This window comes from Solea solea, chromosome 10 (genome assembly GCF_958295425.1).
Source record: "Solea solea chromosome 10, fSolSol10.1, whole genome shotgun sequence".
In the NCBI taxonomy this organism is placed as follows: Eukaryota; Metazoa; Chordata; class Actinopteri; order Pleuronectiformes; family Soleidae; genus Solea; species Solea solea.
This window is the reverse complement of record NC_081143.1, coordinates 14,146,891-14,171,678: the sequence shown is the minus strand read 5'-3', so window position 1 is coordinate 14,171,678 and position 24,788 is coordinate 14,146,891. Positions and strand designations below refer to the sequence as shown.

The 24,788-nt window shown below is 40.1% G+C and overlaps 3 protein-coding genes and 1 long non-coding RNA gene across 5 annotated transcripts in view; 2 read left to right on the top strand and 2 right to left on the bottom strand.

The window, feature by feature from the left end:
• Positions 1 to 323: 323 nt before the first annotated feature.
• On the top strand, positions 324 to 8,704 carry zfp91 (ZFP91 zinc finger protein, atypical E3 ubiquitin ligase). Of its 2 annotated transcripts, none has more exons than XM_058640152.1 (12): positions 324 to 1,194; positions 1,486 to 1,523; positions 3,555 to 3,671; positions 3,903 to 3,942; positions 4,346 to 4,456; positions 4,530 to 4,628; positions 4,981 to 5,166; positions 5,414 to 5,464; positions 5,575 to 5,653; positions 6,396 to 6,510; positions 6,712 to 6,811; positions 6,918 to 8,704. In XM_058640152.1, the coding sequence occupies exons 1-12, from the start codon at positions 785 to 787 to the stop codon at positions 7,852 to 7,854; spliced, it is 2,283 nt and encodes a 760-aa protein (XP_058496135.1). In that variant the 5' UTR covers positions 324 to 784; the 3' UTR covers positions 7,855 to 8,704. The 2 variants fall into 2 exon arrangements, with proteins under 2 accessions (XP_058496135.1, XP_058496136.1); XM_058640153.1 differs by having other exon boundaries at positions 327 to 1,194; positions 4,530 to 4,622.
• A 270-nt stretch (positions 8,705 to 8,974) lies between these two features.
• si:ch211-113e8.11 (uncharacterized) lies at positions 8,975 to 13,610 on the bottom strand. The gene is made up of 2 exons (XM_058640154.1): positions 10,373 to 13,610; positions 8,975 to 9,992 (listed from the first exon to the last, which is right to left on the bottom strand). Exons 1-2 carry the CDS (start codon positions 10,444 to 10,446, stop codon positions 9,290 to 9,292), a joined length of 777 nt encoding a protein of 258 aa, XP_058496137.1. The 5' UTR covers positions 10,447 to 13,610; the 3' UTR covers positions 8,975 to 9,289.
• Positions 13,611 to 13,786: 176 nt separating this feature from the next.
• cntf (ciliary neurotrophic factor) lies at positions 13,787 to 22,528 on the top strand. Its single transcript, XM_058640156.1, has 3 exons — positions 13,787 to 14,358; positions 18,976 to 19,290; positions 19,377 to 22,528. Exons 1-3 carry the CDS (start codon positions 14,239 to 14,241, stop codon positions 19,548 to 19,550), a joined length of 609 nt encoding a protein of 202 aa, XP_058496139.1. The 5' UTR covers positions 13,787 to 14,238; the 3' UTR covers positions 19,551 to 22,528.
• Positions 22,529 to 22,555: 27 nt separating this feature from the next.
• Positions 22,556 to 24,788, bottom strand: part of LOC131466721 (uncharacterized) — a 20,389-nt gene continuing 18,156 nt past the window's right edge. Inside the window, exon 3 of the long non-coding RNA XR_009241449.1 lies at positions 22,556 to 22,683. This is a non-coding gene — a long non-coding RNA (uncharacterized LOC131466721). The remainder of the gene's footprint in view (positions 22,684 to 24,788) is intronic.

Below are 24,788 nucleotides of genomic sequence, written 5' to 3'. Positions count from 1 at the left end.
TGTTGAGTAAAATGTTGTTTTTTGTGATTAAGCAAACAGTACAAAAATGTAATTTCACCAACTTTTGATGTAGGTTATAGGGAAATATGTATAATTTACCCGTATTTCCTTTGATATTTGTAATATTTATCGTGCAAAAAAAACAATAATAACTAATAACTTTTCTGTAGCGTTTTATATCCCGAAGATGGAGAGGCACGATAAAGGAGTTACAACCAAATTCCAAGCCGTTTGTGACCTGCACTACACTTCCCATGATGCCTCAGCGGACGTCCGAGTGGCGCTGCCTCTCCATGGCGGCTGCTTCCTTCGTAGATTTATAAACGATGTGGCTGGTAGACTCGATCAGTGAGAGGCATTCAGGGAAATCCACATGATGGTAGCAGCTGCTAAAATGCGTGTCCCCTCCCTAACGTGACCCTCGTTTAGATTAGGCTTAAAGGAGACGCAACAAAGCGCACAAAATGGTTGTGCGCAAGGTTCGGGCGAATATGTAGGTTTACTATAGCTTTAAGAACGCGAAAATAGTGTCTGCTTCTTTAAAATTATATCGGTTTATTGATGAATAGATAATTAAGAAAAGTTTTCAATTTCCAATTACTAAATATATGCATTTAATTTGCGACCAACTCGGTGCACTGAGAGAAAATGTGCCACTGTTGGATAAAGGCCGCTTGCAACCAAAACGTCTTTACACCAAATGTGGGCCGTTTTTCTATTATTTACAAGTAAACCCGATTGACTGTAAGCGGAATTTGCGGTAGACAGAAGTGTCTTCACGGTGATGGAACCGGCCGGCGATCGAACCGGGGATGTAAATAAAGGTGAACAGCCGGCGGAGGACAAGGCCGCAGATCAGACCCCGGCCACCAGTACGACTGTCACACCGAGGAGGGGGCTCAGAGATCGAGGAGCGGGCCGCCCGAGGTCCGGCGTCTCCTCCTCATCAACGGGAGTCAACGGTGCTGCGTCTAGCCCGCAGAGCTCGGGACGGGTGTTGAGGGACAGGTCAACGAGAGCAATACCGGCCTGGTTGAAGGACAGCAAGAGCGACGACGAAGACGAGCCGAGCCCGGACGCCGGCGCGACCAAGCGGAGGAAAGTTTCAAACTTCAGACGGAAGAAAATGACAGAACCTGCGGGTTGGACAGAGCCTGGGGGAGGTGTCGCAGGTGACAGCCTTCAAGGCACAGAGTGAGTTAAACAGACAGCTGTCTTTTAAAAAGCACCACATTTGTTTATGATGAGCCCGTGGACGGATTTAACGTGTATTTGTGTCGGTCCCTGTCAAACGCACGCCTTCAGCATGGCTCGTCCCCTTTATGCGGCTCTCTGCATGGGGAGGGTGGAGGGACACTTACCTGAGCCTCCGCACTTGTCACATTTTATACAGTGTTTTAACTTCCACGTGCAGACTCTTGTCAAATTATGTGGTGAATGAAAGTCATGTCACTGCGTCTCAATGTTATCCCCTCCTTTGTGCAGCTCCGAGGACGGCAAGAATCCTTCAACAGATGCTCAAGGTAATCAAACGTAATAGTACACATCTATCTATCTATCTATCTATCTATGTATCTATTTACAAGATGCAGTAGGGAGGATTTTTTTTGACATTATAGATCAATAATTCCATTATGAACCCACAGCATAATGCACATGTAAATCAAGTGATCACCCTCATAACTAAGGCTACATTTATATGACTATATTTTCAAACAATAACCATCTGCGCCCTGGCGTGCACTTCATTATCAGATCCAGTACTAGTAGTAATTGCATTCATAATATCACACCTGAAAGCACATGTCATGTAAGATCATCTACTATGAAAATATTAATTTTACTTTGTTCGAAACTCCATTCAAAAATAAGTAGGGCCAGATTCCCATTATTAAAGCACAGTGACTGCAAGTGTTTGAACTATATACTGTACCTCCATGGTTTTAACTACGTCTAAACGTCCTATAAATTACAACACCACTCCTAGACTTACTCTCAGTACTAATGACAGCACCGATTGCTTGACTCCTTCCTTCCGTCCAGCCGACCTGCACTGCTTTCCCAAAGACACACACTTACTGCAGTATATAAAAATATGCACACCACTTTGCCATATATTTTTTTTTTGGCCAAATTGCCATGATTTCATACGAAAATAAAAAATGCCACAATTAATGAGTCAACCACCACATAATCATATGAGATGAAACCTCATCTGCAGCAATTGTTTTCAGCTTCAGAAGTTGTTGGTGGCATTGGCTAAAGAACGTGCTGATATCAGATCCACATTTTAGCTTGTGTTTTCGTCTTGTGTCTCTCCGTGGCTGAATGCTGTTTCAAGTCATCTGTTCTACCTTAGCTGATCAAAAAATGTTCCCATTCTTTAATGTAGGAACACAGTCTAGGAGCAGGGCTAAATGCCAGCCAACTATCCGCTGTGCAGTGTGCACCTGTTTGCTCCCGAGCCAAACAAATCAGAACAAATCAAGGAGAGGCCTCTGACCTCCTGTGCTCTGCAACAATTGCACCCTCACCTGACCTAGTAACTGCCCGCCCCCATGTACAGCACACAGGTACTCTTGGCATACATGTGCCAGTGAAGCTGTTTGTCTGAAAGCAGGGATTTCAGTCATTTTGATCCAAGCAATTAATATTCAAAGTAAGTGTTAATGTAGCTTTTTGGTTGCAGCTAGTCCACTTGTGGCAATAAGAACCAGTCAGAATGTAATGTGGGTAACTTCATTATAGTTTTTCAAAGGTCTCCGTATCAAACGAAAACGGGACAGCAGCATGTTCACACTTCTCAGTTATTGAGAGAAGTGTGGACCGTATGGCATATCCAGAACAGAATTGACATGTTTTTAAATTGAAACAGAGATGTGTAATGCGTTTTCTGTCATCAGATAGCGATCGAATAGTGCTTCATCACATCTCCAGTGTCCACATAAAGATCTGATCGCTATCCATTCACAGTCACCCTCCCTTACGTCACCTCCCCCTCTGTGTGCTGCCATATCAACAACAACAACACTGTTTGTCTGACATGAAGCTGCACTATTGTATGGACTCCTCTTTGAAGAAGTCTTTGACAAGCAGAAAACTGACGAAAGCAGACGAGACAGTGCAGTTTTGTCTCTGCTTTCACGTTACTATCCACTCTCCATATAAGTACCTCCACTCTGCTCCGCTGATGTGGGTGGAGCGGAGACCCATCAGTGACGCCTCGCATTTGCTGCATCACCAACAGAAGCTTCGTATACTGCAAAGGAACTTGAAATAATGAAAGAGTCTAGAAAAGAGGTCAGACCGTATTTACATTAAAATGTGTGTCAGTATCAACAGAGAGTTCATCTGTGCTGTATGAGCTCAGGACAGAGTGCAGTGATCCCAAAAGCCGAGTATTCAAATAACCTTTGGATGAAATTCAACAATCGGCGATCCTGCCAACTCATTCAGTGTATGTGCAGCAGGATTTACTGTGTGTGGGCTCTTGTGTTACTGCACTTGTAGGTACACTGTATGTCTGATGGCATGTTTCTGCTCCCTCACTCCAGCTCTCCCCTCCAGACGCCCCCCAGCCCAGACTCGTGCCAAGCCCCCGTCTGGCAGAGCAAACCGCAGCTCTGCCAAGCCTGTGTGTAAAACTGAACCTGGACTGGAGAATCCAGCTGGTGAGCAACCTGTTGACAATGAGCTGCTTTGGTTCAGAAATCCAGAAACTGTATTTCCTAATTCAAATCATTTAGGCATAGAGACACTGAAGCATTATTCACTAACTAATGGTATGCCTTTTATATATAATGAATCTTCATAGAATGCAATGGGCTGTTATAGGTTAGTTAGGTTGTTTTGCTGTTATATATCATTTATACAAATGGACTTTCTTTTTTTTTGTTCTTCAGCTGTGGAGGAAGAGGTAAACGATAAAGAGAAGCATGAAATGTAAGTACACGTTTGGATAAACCATGATATATACATGGAACATTGGTTTTCTTTTACAAAACTTATGCATACAGTTGGGCTACAATTTTATTTAAATGATATTTTAACATGTCCCATTTATTTCTGATTGTATTGTATCTGTTTATTATATCCTTGATACGGTTATTGTCAGGCAGTTATTACTACAGTTGTTACTTGGTCTGATTGTTGGGATATCAAATCCATTTAAAAATCCATTATAAAAGAAACATAGCTTTAATATACCATCTAAACGTGTAATCTGATATTTCTTATGCACTGTTCTCAAAGCATTTTACTGTTTTACTGAATTGAAAATTGTAAGAGTGAGAAGAGTTTGGTGGTGTGTGTTTTCACGACTGCCGTGTTTCAAACTATTTCCCAGGGAAAACAAAGAGGAGGAAACTGAGGATGTTGCAGAGCCAGTCTTGGATGATGAAGACCCTCCATTTCAGGATGATGTTAATGAGCTCAACTATCAGCCTCTGAGTCAAAGGTATACTTATATCTAACGTGCACTAACTTAATAACTGAGCGCAGAGTTTGAAGTCTTTGTTTTTTGCTTTCAGCGGTGCAGAGGAAGAGGAGGGCCTCAGTAGTGATGAAGATGTTCCTTTTAGAGACGACTTAAATGACCAGAGCTACGACCCTAAGGCGGAAAGGTTTGTGTATGTGTGTCATTTGTTTTTAGACATCTGCATCATATTTATATCTTAATTGGAGTATAGTCAATAATATGTTGATGGTATCTCATGAGGTGATTAAAAATCTTCAACATGGTGAATATGAAACTGAAGCTCAGTGATTGTAAATATTTAAAATCACTCTGATAATTTAGATAACACTGTAATTTACACATGTTTAAATATGTTTGATCTCAGTCGAGCTGTTGGGAAGCCAATGCAAACCAGGCTTGACCTCAACCTTTAGTGACTTTAACCTTTAGTGTTTTGTGCCTTACGTTGTTCAAATATATAGCAGTAATAGCATGGTAACTACATTTTGTTGTTTCCTTCTTAGGGATGTACCTAAAGCAAAACGCAGAGCTCCTCCTAGACTGAAGGAAAAGAAAGAAAAAGAGAAGGAACCCAAAAAAGAGAAAGAAGTGGCCGAGATAAAAATAGAAGGTTCTGACAATTTGGAAAGTGTCGAAGATGAAGCAAAGTTAGAAGAAGAAACTGTGGAGGACCCAGACGGACCCAGGAAGTAAGCACAGCCGCATCACGTGGATCTTTATGTGTTTTTCAGTAGCAGACATTCATGTTGTTAAGTATTAGAGTATGTCTAATACTACACCATTGTCCCTACTGTGACATTTCTTGCTTTGAAATAAGTGTGTGTGTGTGTGGTGGTTTGCATAGTCACAAAATAATTGAATTAATTTCAATGTGTGGTGTCATTTTATTATTATATATCATGACTTTACATAGTTTCCTTTCTGCTTTGTGTTTAGGAGAGGCAGACGGAAAAAGGATGACAAAACCCCACGGCTACCAAAGAGGAGGTAAACTTCTGTCTGCAGTGGAGCATTCAGATTAAAAGGATATGTTGTTGATTTGACATTGCATTGAAAATCCATTTAATTAAATATGTGGCGACTGTTTGACATAACAGAAAGAAGCCCCCAGTGCAGTATGTGCGCTGTGAAATGGAAGGATGTGGGACAGTCCTGGCTCATCCTCGCTACCTACAGGTTTGTCTGAGCACATTTCCACTGTGGATTGTTTCTATCACAGTGAAATCATTTAATACATTTAAATCTATTTCAAAGTCTGCCAAAAAAATGTGTTGTTATCTCATACGTCAACATTGTATGGAGCCCCAGGCATGACATGGACAAAATACTAAATAAGTGTAACTTATTTAGATTAAATTAGTGTAGCTAAAGTAAAGTTGGAAAGATATTCACAGATTAGAACTTCCGCCATCATCAATAACATATAAACAAAACATTGTTGAAACGCACGCAAGACATATTTTTGAGTCGTAGTGATGTAGACGACAAGCTACAACCTCATATTCATCAAAAGAGCTGGAGAAACTACATTGATCTCTACGTGCAGTCGTCAGTAAGCTGTCAAGGTAATTCGTGGGAATTATATTAATATTATTAATTAGTATTCAGTGTGCATGTTATATCTATTTCGTGGCCAAGAATTAGCATTTTGTTAAAGTTTTTTTCCCTCCTACGTCATGTCTGGGGCTGCGTAACATTGGCATATTGTTTTTAGAAAACTTAAACCTATCTTACTCAGAGTTTTTTTGTGTTGACACACAAATACAAACATTGTTTCTCTACTAAAAATGAGTCCACCAACACTATTTCCTGGCGGTATTAGTATTTGCAGCTCAAGGGAACTATGCTGTGCACAACATGTTTGAAATACTACATGTACCTAAAACTGTTCTGCATTTTGTTTTGATTTTCACCCCAGCACCATATAAAGTATCAGCACTTACTCAAGAAGAAATATGTGTGTCCTCACCCGTCTTGTGGACGCCTTTTCCGCCTTCAGAAGCAGCTGCTGCGTCATGCAAAGCACCACACAGGTAAACACTTGTGATTGCAGCTTTCTTTTACCTCCTTAAACCAAAATGGAATGATACATTTATTGAGGAAAAACCACAAGTTCAAAATGAACGTGCTTCAAATGAAAGTGAAAAATATCAAGAAGTTCGAATTTGCTGAATCCCCCCCGAATGTACTGTTTGTAGAGAACCCATTTATATTTAAGTGTTGTGTGATTCTAGACCAGAGAGACTACATCTGTGAGTTCTGTGCTCGTGCCTTCAAGAGCTCCCACAACCTGGCTGTCCACCGCATGATCCACACAGGAGAGAAACCCCTACAGTTAGTATTTCCCCGTTCACAATATTTGACCATTTACTCTCCTGTGTTTAGACATTCACCGTATCTATTCAGTTGACCTTTACTCTCAATGTTCTGTTTCTAATAGATGTGAGATCTGTGGGTTTACCTGTCGCCAGAAGGCATCTCTCAACTGGCACATGAAGAAGCACGATGCTGATGCCACCTATCAGTTCTCCTGCTCCATCTGTGGAAAGAAGTTTGAGAAGAAGGACTGTGTGGTGGCACACAAGGCCAAGAGCCACCCAGAGGTGCTAATTGCTGAGGCGCTGGCAGCAAATGCCGGAGCACTCATCACAACCCCCGCCTCCCTGCTGGAGCTGCCAGGAAACCCAAGGCACGCAGAGGTCACCAGCTTGGATGTGAGCCAAGTGGGGAAAGACGGGCAAGTGGTACAGCTGAGCCATGAAGGGCAAGTTGGGCAGCAGGTGGGTCATGTGACCCAACAAGTGAGTCACCAAGTGGTTTTACTGGGACAAGACCAGAGCCTCCATACCATGCAGGTGCCAGTGACGATTGCCCTGTCCCCCGCCAACCCCTCTTCCCCAGCTGACAACCAGCAGCAGACTCACCTCCAGCTGCAGATGCCCGTCCAGTTTGTGCAGGCTGCTCAGCAGTCACAAATCCAACAACTGACCCTCCAACCCCAGCTCCAGCCTCTGCAGTCATATCCGTCCCAGCAACAGGGCCAGGGGCAAACACAAATCCTACAAATGACCTTCCAGCCGGTCAGCCAATCTCAAACCCACATCCAGCAGATCCCCATTCTAGCGACTTCTCAACTTCACGCCCTGCAGACATCTGCCCCGAGCCCCCATCTCCTGTCCCATACCCACCCCCATTCCCAGGATCCAACCTCCACCAACGGGGGCAGTTTTATTCTGGACAATACAGGGCTCACTTCCTCCTCACATTCAGCTAACTCCCTCCAGCAGACTGCGGCTGCAGCGGAGGACGGTGTGATCTGGGAGCAGACGGGACAAGGAGACAGCACTGAGCGACATGTACAGCAGGCACTGATGTAAAAAAAAAAAAAAAAAGATTATCGAGCACACTAATGAGGAAATCATCAGTGACCTGTACTGCAACATTTGAAGTAAATGTAGGATCACCAATATAATATGTACTGTTCACTTATAGTCATATTTGGTAGATTTTTAGAATATCTGTATCAGGGAAAGATATATATATATATGTCTTTATGTGTAAGTTGTTGCCTTTGTATATAGGTCCTGTAAACTTCAACTAGCCTTTTATGTGAGAGTGTGTGTATTGATGCTGAGGTCAAATTGCAAATCACTTGCTAATATGCAATAACATAGCATACCTCTTAGTAATATTTAGCACATCAAATGCCAGATGTGTGGTGAGTTCCTACTGGAATAAATCAAAAATAGTTTGATCACCAAACACATGTTTGAAAGGTATAAATGTCCTCAGCATGTGTGAGGTGAGTAGAATCTGTGATCACTGAAATAAAAAACAAAACAGCCATTCATTTATTGTTCAGATCTACTGTACGTTTTCTTGATAAGAGGAAAAAAACAAACCCAGAGAACCCTGAAAGACGGAAGACTCAAAGACCAGGAAAGGTGTAGATGGAATAAAAATGTGCATATTTTAGATTTTAACAGTGTCACTAAAGATTTGTAATATTTGTGCAGCTCTTTGTTGAGCCTTGCTTGACTTTGAAGGACTAATGACCCATGTAATGTGCAGAACAGTATAAAAAAATATATACCCAAACTGAATTAGACAACTCGTAACTGTCTATGACAACTGAAATGTTATAAAATTTGCATAAAGTGAGGCAATGTACTTGAACATTTGAATACTAAATCAACCACTCTCATCTGCCATAAAGGATGTGTGGCAGGCAAACACAAAAACTGTTCATTTATATGATGTAAATAAATGTGTAAACATTTATACAAAGTGTTTTCATTGACAGCCTAAGAACATTCCTGATGTTCAGACTCAGATAACTTTGTTCACAATGAGTGTGTGAGGGCCATCTAGTGGCTATTTTAAGTACTTAACAGGAATTATCGAGATTTCAGTGTGTTGGTGAAGAAAAAACATTAACACAGGCATATAAAGTTACAAAACCTGATGCTGACAAGTCAAAAAAAAGTATTAGATGAATGAGAGAATACATTTAGGTTTATTAATCTATTATAGTAGTTTGAATAACACCATTAGTCAATTGCACAGACTGCAATTTAATTCTTATTTGAGAAGGATTCATTGCCTATGGGATTTGTGCAAAGATAAAATGTCTTTATTTTACATGGTTTTTTTACGTTACATTATTTACACAATGAAAGTTACTACCAGATATAACGTAATTGGAATTCACTGACTGTTTCACTAACAGACAGCACAAATCAGTCTACAGACATGCACACAGAGAGAACATACCTCAGCTGCACTACATACTATTCATATTACAGTGTTCCATTAGGACATACTGACCCGCTCTCTGTCCCTGAGCATGGCATACTGCTTCATTGCTCGTTTAGGAGGAATCAAAGTGTTGCTCAGTCCAACTTTCCTCTTCTTCACCTGTTGCCCTCCTGACTTTTCCTCAGTGGGCTTCTTGGAGCCAGTTCCACTTGAGCTACTTGTGTTAGGCACATCATGTTCTGATGATGGTGCTTCATCACCCATGGGAGAATGAAGATGATGACCATCAGCGGCAGTGACTGGCATCTGTAGGTCACTGTCATGCGCAAACTTGCATTTGATCCCGAACCTGCACCGTCCGTCTTTCCTGTATGACACACACACACGTTTGCCTCCTATCTGGGAGGGTTTGGCTTGCATTGTTAAAGGAACATGTTTCTGCAAGGCACTGAGCTTCTGGTCTGCCTGAGCTTTGAAAGGGTTTGCAAACACACTGCTGTCGGAGCAGGCATTCAGAGGAGGAGGAGGCAGTTTGTAAAGATTGAGTGAGCCCAGGGAAGGAACAGGAAGCCTGGGTTGACTGGCTGCAGACGATGCTGGTGATGGCAGGGGATGTAGTGGGAACGAGGAGGATTCAGGACCCCCTTCCTCTGGTGCTGACTCACTGCCTGAATTACTGGATGCTGAACCAGACTCCAGCAAGAAGTTGCGGGTCTTTTGGACAGATGTCGCCTCATCACAGGCCTTCTTAACAGATCTCAATATACAGAGAAAAGTACAGGTTACACTAGAGCGATATCCTCCATTGACTATATATTAATGTTTACATGTATCAGATTTGTTTTCCTTTTTGTATTGGCCTGTAGGAAACGAGGAACAACATTTTCAAACAAGGGTTCAAAGTCACAGATGATATTATCCAGAATAAATCTACAAATGCCTTGTCTTGTCTCCGCATGGTAATCACAGCAATCTTAGATCAATGTCAGTTTTTCACAGTGACAACGACAGTGACTTAATTGTGTGGCCCCTTTGAACAATTTTAAAGGAAACTTCTTTAACCTTATTGACCGAAAGTCCAGACTTTATTCCAGCACAGGTTATTTACATGGTTGTTCCAGAAAGTTGAATATTTACCCAAATCCACTGGTGTCCTCATCCCCATCACTGTCAGATTCAGATGACGTCCCGTATCCAACCAGAGAATTCATACTTTTACAACGGACGGAAGCTAAGCTAAGCTATGTTACCTTGTGTCAGCTTTGTCTTAAAATAAAAACGGTAACCGAAAACTGCTCCTGTGTGGCGAAACTGTTGTGGTCACGCTCTAATTCGTTAAAACAATACAGCGAAAAATATGAAACCATGTCCTCTTCTTCAACTGTCAAGCTAATCTGTACCAGTGTTAGCCACCGTGTTAGCCGCCTCTATGTAGCCACAACTGTGTTTACGTTGTAGCTGCCTGCAGCGCCTCCTGCAGCAGAGGAGGGAAACTACAATGGCAATTAACATACACTATAACAGATCACTTGTATCTGCACTGTCTAGAGGAGATGAAGCTGTTTCAGAAAAACGAATGGTCTGTCTTTCATGTGTCTTTTATACCTATACTTTCTTATGATTTTTATATATGTATGTTAGCTTTTTAAAGCTTTTAAATTGATACAATTTATGTATCTTTGTAGCACTTTGAGATTTGTCTTCAAATGAAAAGTTGGTTATGAATATAAAAATATATAATTATTGCATCTATATATTTATATCAGTAGTTTGTTAATTTAACACAGAATGTTTACACATTGTTAGCATTTGTGCACTTACAGATTATTATTTTTTCATTATACATTTTTAGAGTGTATCACCAGTGTAACTGTAACTCTTTGAGTGCTTTCTCTACCTTAATGTTTGTGGTTTGTATATCTGTGCTTGTCTGTGTGCTGCTCTAAATCAAAATATACTGAATCATGAACTTTATACATGTATAAAGTTATAAATAATAATATAGCATTTGTCCAGATATAGATAACTAATAGCCTGAGGTTTCATGTAGTTTATAGGAGCCTGGTAGTCTAATAAACAAAGCCATTCCTAATGCAACTAAACCTGTGCTTTTCAGCTATGAAATGTCCTTCATGTCTCATGCTGCTTTTTTTCACAATACTTTTTCCCAGAATATAAGTTTCTTATAATGATTCCGAAAACTTGCTGCAGTGCAAAGTGCAATGCAAACCTTGTAAAACCCCTGGTCTCAATGAGGAGAATATTTTTTGTCAAACCCCCGTAATCCTTTAAAAACTTAAGTGCTTCCGGTAATTACATCAAGTTTGTTTGTGTTGCTCTTTGGGTGGGATTGTAGAACCAAATCCAGAGATCACTGCAGTATACTCTCTTTTAGACAATTACAATGCCCTCAATATAATGACATGGCCATGTTCAAAAAACAAACACCAACAACTGTTTTTAAGGCGTTAAACATAACCATGCAATTATATTAAAGACATTTGAATTCTTTAAAAGAGATTGCCTTCGATGGATGGATAATGACTTGATTTGTTTGTAATACAGTTCATTATATGGTTTTATAGTGTAACAACATTACACTGTAAAAAATACTACTTGGGTGAGTAAATAAGTATAAAAGTAATTTTACAGAATGGGCCCCATTAGTGTTCTGTAAGTAGATCTAAAAATGTAATCTATAACACCTAAACATATTTTATAAACCAATCATAAAAAGTACCATATAGGTACAGGTGTGTTATCGGTGAAGTACAGGCAACTTGTTATCAAAGAATAATTTTGGAATAGTCCAGGCAACATCCTGCTTATAAACTCACTGTCCACTATGTTAGGTACACTTGTTTAACTGCTTATTAATGCAAAATCCAATTAGCCAACCACATATCAACAACTTAATACACTTAGAAGTATAGACATGCACAAGATGACCTACTGAACTTCAAACCAAGAATCAGGATGGGAAAAAGGTCTGAATATTTTCACACATAATCAACTCTGGGGTTTTACAGAGAATGGACAAAAGGAGCGAAAATATCAACTGAGCAGCATTTCTCTGGGTGAAAGGGCCTGGTTGATGCAAGAGGTCAGAGGAGAATGTTCAAAATGGTTCTAAATGATAGAAGTACTGTTATGCTTCTCATGCACAACATGTAGCTCAGTGGTAGAGCGAGTCATCTTTCAACTTGAAACACTTGAGACACTCAACCCCACATTGCTCCTGATGGCTGTGTTGGCAGAGTGTATCTGATCTGATAAGAAAGAAAATGAGATGCACATAGATGTGCTGTATGAATGTGTGAGTTAATAGCGAAGAGCACACCCGGCGACACTTGTGACACTTTATTTGGTGTCCCGTGTTTCTAATAAAGTGACTGTGGAGTGTATATGGTTTTAAACTGTATTATTTGGGTGAGTACAGGAGATTTATCAGCTATCCATCCATCCATTTTCTACCTCACCACATGAGGGTCACAGGGGCTGCTGTGCCAATCTCAGCTGACAGAGCGATAGGCGGGGTACATCCTGGACAGGTCTAATAGTCCATCACAGGGCCACATATAGAGATAAACAACCATCCACTCTCACAGATTTATCACCTAATAAAACTAAAATTAGCAGAATGGTCATTGGCAGTGTTCTAGAGTTATGTATGGATCGTTATTATTGATGCATACATTAACACGCACCAGTGCAGGCAAGAAATATAGAAGAAAAACAGGTCTAATGAAGTAAATGTAGACTATAATTCAAGTAGGATACTGGCACCAGAGCCAAGCATAGGCCATATAGGCAGCATCTACCATTTCTATATTTTTATATTACTTTTATTACCAATTACTAAATGTCACTGTTGATGTGTAACCCTGAATCTTGACAGGTAGCATTCTCTGGGCTCTGGGTGACACACGGGTTACAGTTCATACTTTATAAAACATACATTTACATTAATAATCACCCATATTATTTATATACATATAGACATATATCAGTTTGCTAGTCAAGATATTAGATATTAAATATGCTCTATATAATGTGAAATGCACAGAACTATTATATTTAATAGCCTATAAGAAGATTAAATAAACTTAATTTGTAATTATGTGCAACTGAAAAAGGGCCTCATAAATGTATATAAATACAAAACAATATGTACCGTAACCAAGGCTACACATGTAGTGTTTTATACTTGTTTGTGTGTTTGTTAATGTGTGTCTTATACATTATTATACATATTTTAGTTTTTCATGGAAAACTAGCTTTGTTTGTTTGTCTGAGGAGTTACATAAGAAAATTGTTTCTAGAAACCACAGTGGTGTGTTTGTGTTGGGTAACAGTGGATCAAGGGGACAGGAAGGGGTGGTGACGGTTGGGGGGGGTCATATCCCAATCTCTAGGCCACCGAAATGACTGGCACCACCACAGCATCTCATCCTCACAGGGATGTCTGTTATCAGTGATGTACAGGCAACTTTTTTTTTTTTTTTTTTTTTTTTACAATCAAAACGGATTCAGTTTAAATAGTTTAGGCTACATCCTGCTTATGTATAGCTAGACTATCTTTCTTTGTCAGAACAAGTAAGTCAGATAAACTCCTCCAGAGTGTAAGTTGATGAGCTCCTCCTCTCCTCCGCCCCCGCGAGTCCCCTTAAATTCCTCATGCCTGGCATCAGGTTCCCGGGGGAGAGGAGGCGGAGAGTTGGCCACCAACTCTGTAACACAAGTAACTAACAGTAAGCAGACAAGGTCGGTCTAACCGGGAAACAAGTCTGTTACCGAAACTTGAGAGAGGAGCGGCGCTCTGGCTCTAATTAAGGCAGCACTGACCGGCTTTCGGCGGAATGACAGGCCGGCGTGAACCATGACCGCCGGGAATCCGGTGCTGTCTTACACACAGTGAGTGATATCACAAGAGGAGCGGCCTGTGCCTGAGCACGTCACTGTGTTTAACCCCCGGCAGCAGAAGCAGCTACAGGTCTACTGTGATGGCCTTCAGGCTGACTAGAGTCATCGGCGGGCCGGAGCCCAACAGGTCCACCGTGAGCCGGGCCACGGCTATAGCCGAGCAGCTGAGCCAGGAGTGCTCCATCCTACTCGAGCTCTATGTGAGTGATTTGCACCACCAGCAACCTACCACCTGTGTACATGTCTTTAAAAGGCTGTGTGGACCAAGTGTCCAACAAAGCTACCTTTGTGAGGGCATGTTGGCTGGTCCACGCAGCTTTAACAGGCTTGTTGAGGATTAAAAACCTGGTTTTAGGGTTAGGCATGTAGTTGTGATGATTAAGGTTGGGGTAAGGGGCTGGGGAATGTATAATGTCTATGAGTGTCTACAAAGAATGCAAAACGTGTGTGTGTGTGTGTGTGTGTATTCTTGTATGGGTATCTTTGTGAGCACTATAACACTTGGGGAAAGTGAGGACATTTTGCCTGGTCTTCACATTCTGACACCCCCTAAAATTACCTTTTTTCAGTGTTAAGACCTGGTTTTAGGGTTAGAATTAGGTTTAGGTTAGGGTTAGGCAGTTAGTTGTGATGGGCTAGGAAATGTATTATGTCCATGAGGGTTAGGGTTGTACACACAAAGAATGTAAAATGAGTTATGTTGTCCAAATTAATGGTCTTCACTGTGCATGCATGCGTTTATTTCTCCATGTAATATGTAAGTATAGTACTATATACAGTAGCTATACATATAGGTTTACTTTATACTGTGTGTGTGTGTGTATGTGTGTGTAGAGAGAGATAGACTGAGAAATGGGCCAAGGTTAAATTGAAAATTAATAGTTGTTTTTTTTCTAACACTGTGCTTGTGTGTGTGTGTTTGTGTACCTGGTATTTCTTATGTTGTGGGGACTTGTCTTCCTTATGGGGACATTTTAAGGTGAAGGCATGTTTCAAAGTTAGGATTAGGACATGGTTAGGATTAGTCCAGTAGTAATCATGGTCAAGGTGAGAATAAGTCTCCAGGGAATGAATGTAAGTCAATGCAATGTCCCCGGAAGTCATGGAAACCTGTGTGTGTGTGTGTGTGTGCAATCGAGAGAGAGCGAAAGAGAGAGTCAGCAAAAAAGAAGACAGGAATATGTGCAAAAGCAAGATAAAAGGGAGTGTGTAGGTGTGTGTGTGTAAGTGAGAGAGAGTGAAGGAAAGGATGTGTGTTATAGCAGCAGCAGGTAGGAATGCAGATTCCTGGGGGGTGTTACTGGGTGGAATCAGTTGGAATGACAGTAGTAGGCGTTTTTTTTGGCACAGGTTTATTGATTGCTGGGCACGAAGCCTTCATCTATTTTCCACTAGTCTCTTTGCCTATAGGTGTGAGAGCTGCTGGTTATTAAAACTTTATACTTTGCCAGTTCACTGCGTCATCTTTCCTTTCACATGCTTTGCTAGGAGCAAAGGAGTGGCCTGGTAAATAAAAAAAAAAAATCACCCATTTATCTCAAAGTACTAACTCGTTTCATCATATCCTCTTCACTTTTCTTTCTGTTGAAAGCACACACACACATTCTTGCACATCAGGTCAAGTGAGGACACCCATAGATATAATGCATTACCTTACCATAACCATAACCATCACAAATAAATGTCTGACCTTTAACGTGACCTAACCTTAATCTAATTCTAAAACCCTTTATAGCCCTTTAAAGTTGTGAAGCCCTGCCATAATGTCCTCACTTTCTCAAATTCAAATGTCCTAGCTGCTTTATAGGTTTTTTGGTCCTTACAAAGACACACATGCACAGACAGACACAGACACACACACACACACCCCCATGATGTCTATATAAGGAGTTGTGTACTATTCCCACGGCAATTTACCGTGGGTGCACGAGTGCTAAGGGTTAACCATCACAACTAAGTGCGTAACCCTAACTATAACCTAATCACAAGTCAAATCTTAGCCCTAAATTAAACCAGTTCCTCAGAAAAGAGTTTCTGCCCCATTAGGACCAGGTTTTGCCCCACATTAGAGACGGCTTGATGCCTCTTTTTCACATGCGATACCAATATCACAATCTTGAGCAGCTTCTAAATGTTCTAAAGTCCTCTTTTAAATGATTTTAGTTACTAAGGAGATTACTGCAATTTAAAAACATCATTGTTCAAATGTTGTTACTGCTTTGGTTTTAATTTAAAATGTTTACAGTCTGTGATTAGTGATGCATTTATGTGATATTTAGGTAGGTTTTTCTACACCTCACATGTCCTCTGCTGCAGATTCTCAGAGCTATGTCTTCTGTCTCACTGGTACTAAGTTGCACGCAGGGTTCAACATTAACACCTCTGTATAATGACACAAGGAGGAGGCCTCTGGGATTCATAACTCACTTAAGAACTAAAGCTGGTGCCAGTTGCAGACGTGCCAGTGAGATAAACTCACACCACATCACCAGCAGCCACAGCTTAATGTCCATTTTGTCATAATGTAGCTATGAAATTATTGACGTGCTGCATTTTTTTGTTCATACAGTATAATACACATTTTATATGAAGCTTGTAGATGTGAATTTATTGATCCCCACCTGAGGAACGAATTGAGCCATTTTAATCACAGCTAGTATTTCTGCCCTTTTATTGTTGAACTTCCTAGTTTTTCTATTGGATAATTATTTTGAATGTTGTAGTGATATTTGTGTCTGTTATTATTAACGACTATACTGAACATTCTTTTGGTTTCTACCAAACCAACCACCACCCATACTTCTTTACTCCGTTTTCTTTTTTTTTGCATGTGATATTAATAAGATATAATGTCTAAAGGGACAGATCATTGCTATTAGTGCCTACAGCTAAAGTGTATAAACAATATTTTGGGTTTAGCCATTTCATTCTGGAAGCTGTAGCTTCATATTAGGGCTGAATGATTCATCATTTCTTCAGAAAATAACACATTTAGCAAATCGTAAAGGCTGCATTTTGATGATTCTATTTTCTTTCTTCAATGTTCTATCATGTTTATGTTTTAAAGATGTATACATATTGGAAACAGCTAATATCTTTGAATTCTAATCTTGCAATACAATAGACAATTTTATGCTAATGCTCCACCGGGTTTTGAATTAATAACAAATACAAAAATATATATCACAAACCAAATCACAATCAGAAAAATTGCAGTTAGATATTTGCATGATTGTTTTCAGACAGTACTGTTGCATGTGTTGTTTCCCTTTTACTTCATTCATTCATTCAACGGCTACCGTTTTATCCTCCACATGAGGGTCACATAGGGCGAAAGGCGGGTTGCACCCTGGACAGGCCGTCAGCCTATCACAGGACAAACACTAAGGCTGCAATGATTATTCGATTAATTGACTATTAAGTGATTACTAAATTAATTATCAGCTATTTTTCTAAGCGATAAGTTGGTTTAAGTGTTTTTTAAATAATTGAAATTAGAAATTTCTCAAAAACTTTCTGTGAAATTGGTGTTTTTATTAAATCTCAAAGTTGATTTTCTTTTTTTTTATTAAAAAGTGCAAATATGGGACTTTCAACTTGAAATTTGCATTCAAAAACTGTACAGTAAAAATGTCTGATTTGCAGTGTACTGAACACAACCTCATCAGATTTATTTTTGATTAAAAAGTGCAAATATGCATATTAATTAAATATTAATATTACATTTCAAATTTCTGACATCTGCTCGAATGTGAATACGAATCCGTAACGAAAAAATCATGAAAACTGTATCATTTTGGTTTGTGGACAAAATAAGATATTTAAGAACAACATTTCCCAACATTTTCTGACATCTGACTATACGATGAATTCGTGAAAATAATTAACAGACTGATAGATTATGAAAATAACCGTCAAATAACAGACAAATAACCATTCACTCTCACATTCACACCGCGATCAGTGTAGACTGTCGAATTAACCTTGCAACTCGAAAACCCACGCACACACAGGCTCTTTTTGTTGCAAAGGCAACATTGCTAACCACTACCCCAGAGGTCTCAAACTCGCGGCCCGCAGGCCACATACGGCCCCACACTCAATTTTATGCGGCCTGTCTCTTAATATCAAATTAGAACAGAACTGGCCCATGACCTCCTCCACCTGTAGCTACATTATAGACAGAATATAATACTAAATATGATTGTTAGCTATCGTCATGAACAGTGAGCAATATTCTTATAATAACAATACCTAACTTTTCTATGTACTGATATATGAGCATGTTTAGTCTTTTTTATTACAGATGTCTATGTGCTATTATTTAATTTTCTATTTAATTTTGCATCATAAATGTTTTGGTTTTTTTTGCGTTATACTGATGGAATATTGCGATACGATTTTAAGCTCATTTCCCCGCATTGTTTACCTTTTTTTCACATGACCGGCCCCCACATGACCAGACCTTTGACCCCTGCCTGGGTTTTTTAATCACCCATTAAAAATGATTAAATAGGCCTCATTAGAAAAAAGGCTGCACACTAATCCCTTCATAAAGGAAGAGTAATCTCTGACAGGTATATTTTAGAAACAAAGGATGAGTCTGAACACATCACAACCACCACATTAATACTGATCTGTATCTTTTTTTTGCCTCAGGGCTGTTTAAAGTAACGTCAGTGCTGTTATTCTTGAGACAAAGCATTCTTCAACCCTGTACTCATGCATTTTACTTTCCAAGTCTTCCTCCTGCACTTTCATTTGACCCTGAATCATATCCTCAATCTCACATTTTCCCCCTTTTTTCCATCCTCAAGAGGAAGAAGGAAAGTCTCACCACAGATGTTTTGATGGATGATGGTCGTCTGGTGTCCGTCCCTCCTACTTCCTCCCAGCTGGACATCAGGGACACGCTCTGGTGTCTCCACTCTGCTCTGCTACAGTGCCGCAGCTTGCTGGAGAGAGCCATCGCCAGAGAGGAGGAGGAGCTGGGTGGTGGGAAGAAGGGCGATTATGAGACGCAGAGGAAAATGGTGAAGGAGAGACTCTCCCTGCTCTTAAGCAATGTAGGAGAACTCCTCAAAGCTGTAGATGGTGCGCCGGTCCTGAGTCCCAGTTTGGAGGGACTGGAGGTAGGTGCTGCTGACATCATAAAAGTAAAAGTTGTGGATGAACATAAGGGCAGAGCTTGACAAGTTCTCCCTTTTCATTTTCGCAGTTAAACGGACCAACCATTTTGTTTGAGCTGAAGCTTTGGGTTTATCGGATCTTCAAAGAGGTGGACTACTGGACCAAGACGACCATTACCACCTTGCAAGGCCTACCTTCAGTGATGGCCAAGGAGCACACGAGGACCGCGCGGGTCAGGAGCACGAGAAGCACTCGTAGATGAGAGTGATATTTGAGAGACAAAAGGTTAAGCGATGGAGAGGTAAGAGGTCGAAGGGATTTAGGGTGATCAAGAGAGATGCACAGATCTCCACTGACGCAGGGCGATGTGTGTGTTAGGCTATTTTTTAGGGCATGAAGCCTCACCTACAGAAACTGTCTCTAACTACGTTCATCAAAGCTTATAACAACTAGTGTATTTCACTCTAAGTCTAATACATCTATGTATTTATTGATAACAGTGGAGTATCTTACTCATAGATACAGTTTCTTTCTTTCTCATTGACATGAAAACGTTTAACTCAGACTTGTGTGTTAAGTGAGTTATTAATTATTCAGATAAACAGCCAGGCTGCACTGCAGCTGGGAGAGGAAATGAGCAAATATGAATTTGTACAATCGCCACACTGTAGCTATGTAGTGTTTGGCTTCAATCATTCTACATAGATGGCAGGTTCAGTGTATGAGGGAAAACATATGCAACAGCGCCATCCAGTGTTTATTTGTTGCTATTGCATATATTTATTCCTTTTTCCCTCCTATTTTGATTTGCACTGGTAATGCTGTTTATGTCAGAACATGCTGTATTGTATTGGTTTTAATATACTGTACGAGTCATTTTGTTGGAAATTAATCCGCGTAAAGTAACGTGACAGAGTTTAGGTACAAGTGCAACATCAGTGGTGCAAACTCATGGACACATAAATAGGGAGTGTTGTGGAAATATTGTTTCCATAGTAAAACTAAGCAAAGCAAATGTGATAGTATGTCGTTTCTGAAACAAGAACAAAAGATTTCAGGAAGACATCAGGAAGCAGTGTGGGATCATGGGAATTGTTCTCTCGTTTGGTTGCCCACCAGCATTCGGCAATGAATGAAAAAACCCACATAGAATAAAACCGAAAAATGTAAGACAACGCTCTGGCTAACTCACCCCGATGTTTCATAGGGTGTTTGACACTGAAGATTTAACAGAGGTGGAAATATCATGAAAAGGTAAACAACATTAAACAGGGAAGAAAGAAAGAAATTTTTTTTGCCATGATGAGATTCATCTCGATATGTGTACTTCAGTATGTCGAGATTAAACTCGAGAATTAAGTTAGAAAGTTTAATCTCAACATGTCCATCACAGAGAGCGACCGCTCCACCGAAGCTGCCACTGAATCCAGATTCAACAAAACGCCACACAGTGTGGTAATTAGATGTTGAAAAGGTTGTGCCCAAGAGTTCTGTCTGTTCAGAAGGAGAAAAATCATTCAACCTTGGAGCAAGTGGGCACATTCTTGCTGAAAGAAAAAGCTGGAAATGGGCAGATGCAAGGACATCGATATCGATATTGTGCAATACAAAGAGAGGTTATGTTGTATCCCAAGATACAATTGATTAAGTTGCTTGATCCTGAGGGTGTGGAGCACAGGCGTGCACAGCGTCTGAGACGCACGCATTACCACAGCAAAGGCCCCAGAATACAGTTGGATCATCATGTCGAGATTTAACTTAAATCTCGACATGATATTCCAACTTTATTCTCGAAGATGTCAAGTTAAATCTCGACATGTCGAGATTAAAGTAGACATGTAGAGTTTAATCTCGTTATGGCAAAAACCTTTTTTTTTTTCGTCATGCGTTGCCCTGACATCTGACAGCTCAGTGAGAGCAACACAAAAACCACGTCCTTCATCGCAATATGAGCAAAAGTTTGGAGACACACATTTTAACTTGGTCCAAATTCAGTCAACCTCAAAGTAAATATTTGTGTTTTTGTGAAACATTATTAACTTAATTCATCCTTCAGGCAGCTGCACTTTGCACTGCAACACACTGAAGTAGAGGAGTTGACCTGGAGTAGACTGGTTAAAGTGGGATTGGGAAATTGACCACCACCCCCGTTTCTTTCTTGCGCTGCTAATTAAATTAGCATCAGCCATAGATTCGAAAATGACTAAAAGCTTCTGGGCAAGAACGAGATAAGATACTGTGAATGGTACAATTTTAGTCCCTTTAAGACGACCAATAAGCACAGAGCTGACAAACGTGGCATTCTTTAGTATGAGTGGAATTTTTTGACTTAAGCTTTGTTTACATTTCATTTATCTCCACTCATCGGCCACCGTGTCTGATACACATGACACCTAAATGTAAAGAGCCACGAGTGACACCTGGTGTGGTCTTCTGCTGCTGTAGCCCATCTGCTTCAATGTTCGACACATTGTGAAATCAGAGATGATCCTCCGCATACCTTAGTTTTGACGTGTGGTCATTTGAGTTACTGTCGTATTTCTTTCATCTCAAACCAGTCTGCTTGTTCTCCCCTAACGTCTGGCATCAGTAAGGCATTTTTTACCCAGAGAACTGCTGGTCACTGGATGTCTTCTCTTTACACCCTAGAGATGGTTGTGTGTGAAAATCTCAGTAGATCAGCAGTAGTTTAGACCCACTTTGCCTTGCAACAACAACTGTTTCATGTTTAAAGTCACCTTTCCTTCCTGATGCTCAGGGTTGTCTTGACCATTTCTACATACAGTTGCTGCTATGTGATAGGCTGATAAGATTTTTGCAAGCAGTTGACTAGGTGCACTTAAAGGTAGGGTTGGAGAAAACAGTTAGAGCAGTCTACATTCTGAATTCAAAAGTCCAAGTCCTTTTCTTCAGACTTCCCTCCGCAGCTATGCCTCCAGAGCAGGGGAACACGGATTCTCGAGCCCTGCGCAGCATTGGTAACCTTCGGTACGTTTCGGTGGCGCTAACTTCTTTGGATACGTTCAATTGACAACGTGATGCCGAAAAACAACAAATACTCTCAAAAGATCACAAAGACATAAAGTTAACCTACCTGTCCAGTAGAAACGGGGCCACCATGGCATCACTTTGCAGCCCTTTCTGGGCTTTCAGTTGTCGCCACCATTCTAACGCAGCACCGATGTTCCCTCTGGTCTTGGATCGCTCCACATCAGCCTTTCTCTTGGCAGTAGCTTTCCCCCCCAAAAAAACAGGCTTCTGAAAAGGGGATGTTGATACTAGAAGGATGTCTGCGAAGGTTCTCAGTCATCCAGGTCATAGACAACCTCTGTAGCTGACTGGAGGGGGCGACTGGACTTGCTAGTGTTACCAACAACTGTTTATTGTTGTTGATACTGGAAGAAAACATAAATGCTTTTGGTCATTTGATGTGACTTAATGCACTAAATAAAAAAATGCAAATACACAAAGCACAAATGTGTCATAAACATATAATAATAATAATCATAAGGAATTGGCGCATGGTACTTTTAATTTGATATACTGTTATTTCAACACACGTGTTGCATTCATTTTAAAGGATTATTATGCTGTGTTCTCCGTTATGAGGTGGTTGATTTGGCACCAGATCAAGAACAAAGACAAGAGAACTTAAGCCAAAGTTTAAATATTGTATCACTGACTTCAAAAGGCTTAGCAATGCCAAACAACATTCACACATTTATAATAACATGTAGTGGTGTGTGTAACAGTTTGTGTCTTTTTGATGCTTCAGTACTGTCGGATCATTGCCGTAATGGTAAAAGTTACTGGGTAAAAGAGTTACTGTTCCAACAGCTTCATATTATAGCTCAATAATCTTGTGTTTGTGCAGCAAACATTATCTGTGAGTGTTGGACAGACTTACACACAACTCATAAAAGCCCACAGATCATGGAAAAGGCAGAGCTGTGGCTACATTCCTTTTTGTTTTTAGATGCTATTGGTTGATTATTTTCCATAATGTATACTTGTGCGGTCACTGTTTACTGTGTGTCCTCTTGACAAATGCAGAATGTTTTGTCACTAAAAAGCCCCTTCTCCTTTGACCTCTTGCGCAGAGCGAGCTCGCTGTACACAAATGCCTCACAGCACAAAGAGCGGATTAGGTTACCGTCACATCTGTCTGTAAGCAGCATTCATGAACAGTAGGAGACAGACACACTTGTTCCCGTGTTGAATGTATGGTAAACTGATGGTCAAGCAAATGTATTGATTTATTTATGAACTGTTTCACTGTTTTTCTTTTTGTCCATGGTCAACGTGCCGGCCACCAAAGATAGATTTAATCTGTGGGCTGACACATTTGTTCTACATTGTCTTTAATGTCACTTTTGGACTAAAGTATCTAAAAAAAAATAACCAAGCTTCTACAGTTTAGCCCCTTTAAGACATGGATTGTGTAACTGTAACGCCTCCGTTGACACTTGTAATCATTTATTACCAATAATGTCATGACCAATTCAATGTTTTGTTTGTAAAATTAAAAAAAGAAAATTGTGTGTGATATGTTGTTTCTCAAACACTGTTTTTTAGTAGTCCGTTGCTTACAGACTGTGATCAGATTTAGAGGTTGACCGATTCTTTCTCCCTCCATCTGATAAAATATAATTGATTAATGATGAGAATAATAAATATACAAAAATCATTTCTTAACTTCAGTTACCAGTTATGGAACCAGTTATACTTTAAAATATGTATTATGTAATATTAGATACATGAAACAGGTCATCAGAAAAACACACAAAAAAACAAAGTTTTTGTGATTTGTTATAATAATCGGCCAGTGACTATTATAAAAAAAGACAAATATCAGCCCGATTTAATCGGCCCGACTGATTAATCGGTCAACCTCTAATCAGAATGCAGCACCGTAAGCCTTACTCCTTCTCTCTAAGTATTGATTTCACACACTATTCTCACTGTTGAGGCAAAGAGAAGAAACTAATGGGGACGTTTGCTGAGAAAGGGATTCAAACATAATGCCAACATGCTGAGCACCTAAACATTATTATAACACATTAACACACGTCTCACAGGGGCTTTAAGCCGCTTATGCAAAGATTATAGCACCAACGCCTTCTATTTATTTAATTTTCAATGACAGCTGATATAGTTCGTTTTTTTCCCCTTTGACTGGACGTCCACAGCCTAAATATGTTTTTGTTTTCTTTCTTCATTTGTTACTCATCAAAAGCAGATAACTAAATGCATTAGTTCATTATTTGTGAATCAAAGTAATGCACATCCTTTTACATTTTTCTTTCTGAAAGTTTGACATGGAGTAGAGACATATTTATTGTTGACGGCATTCCTGAGTGAGTGGATTGTAATAAATTGATCTTGGCTATACTTTGAATTGCCTCGTGTTTGTCTTTCGCTTGTCGTCCTTGTGACTTAATAACATGCTGAGATGAGCGGTGTTTGTCAATGATTGGATCGTGATTGTCACATTTTCGCC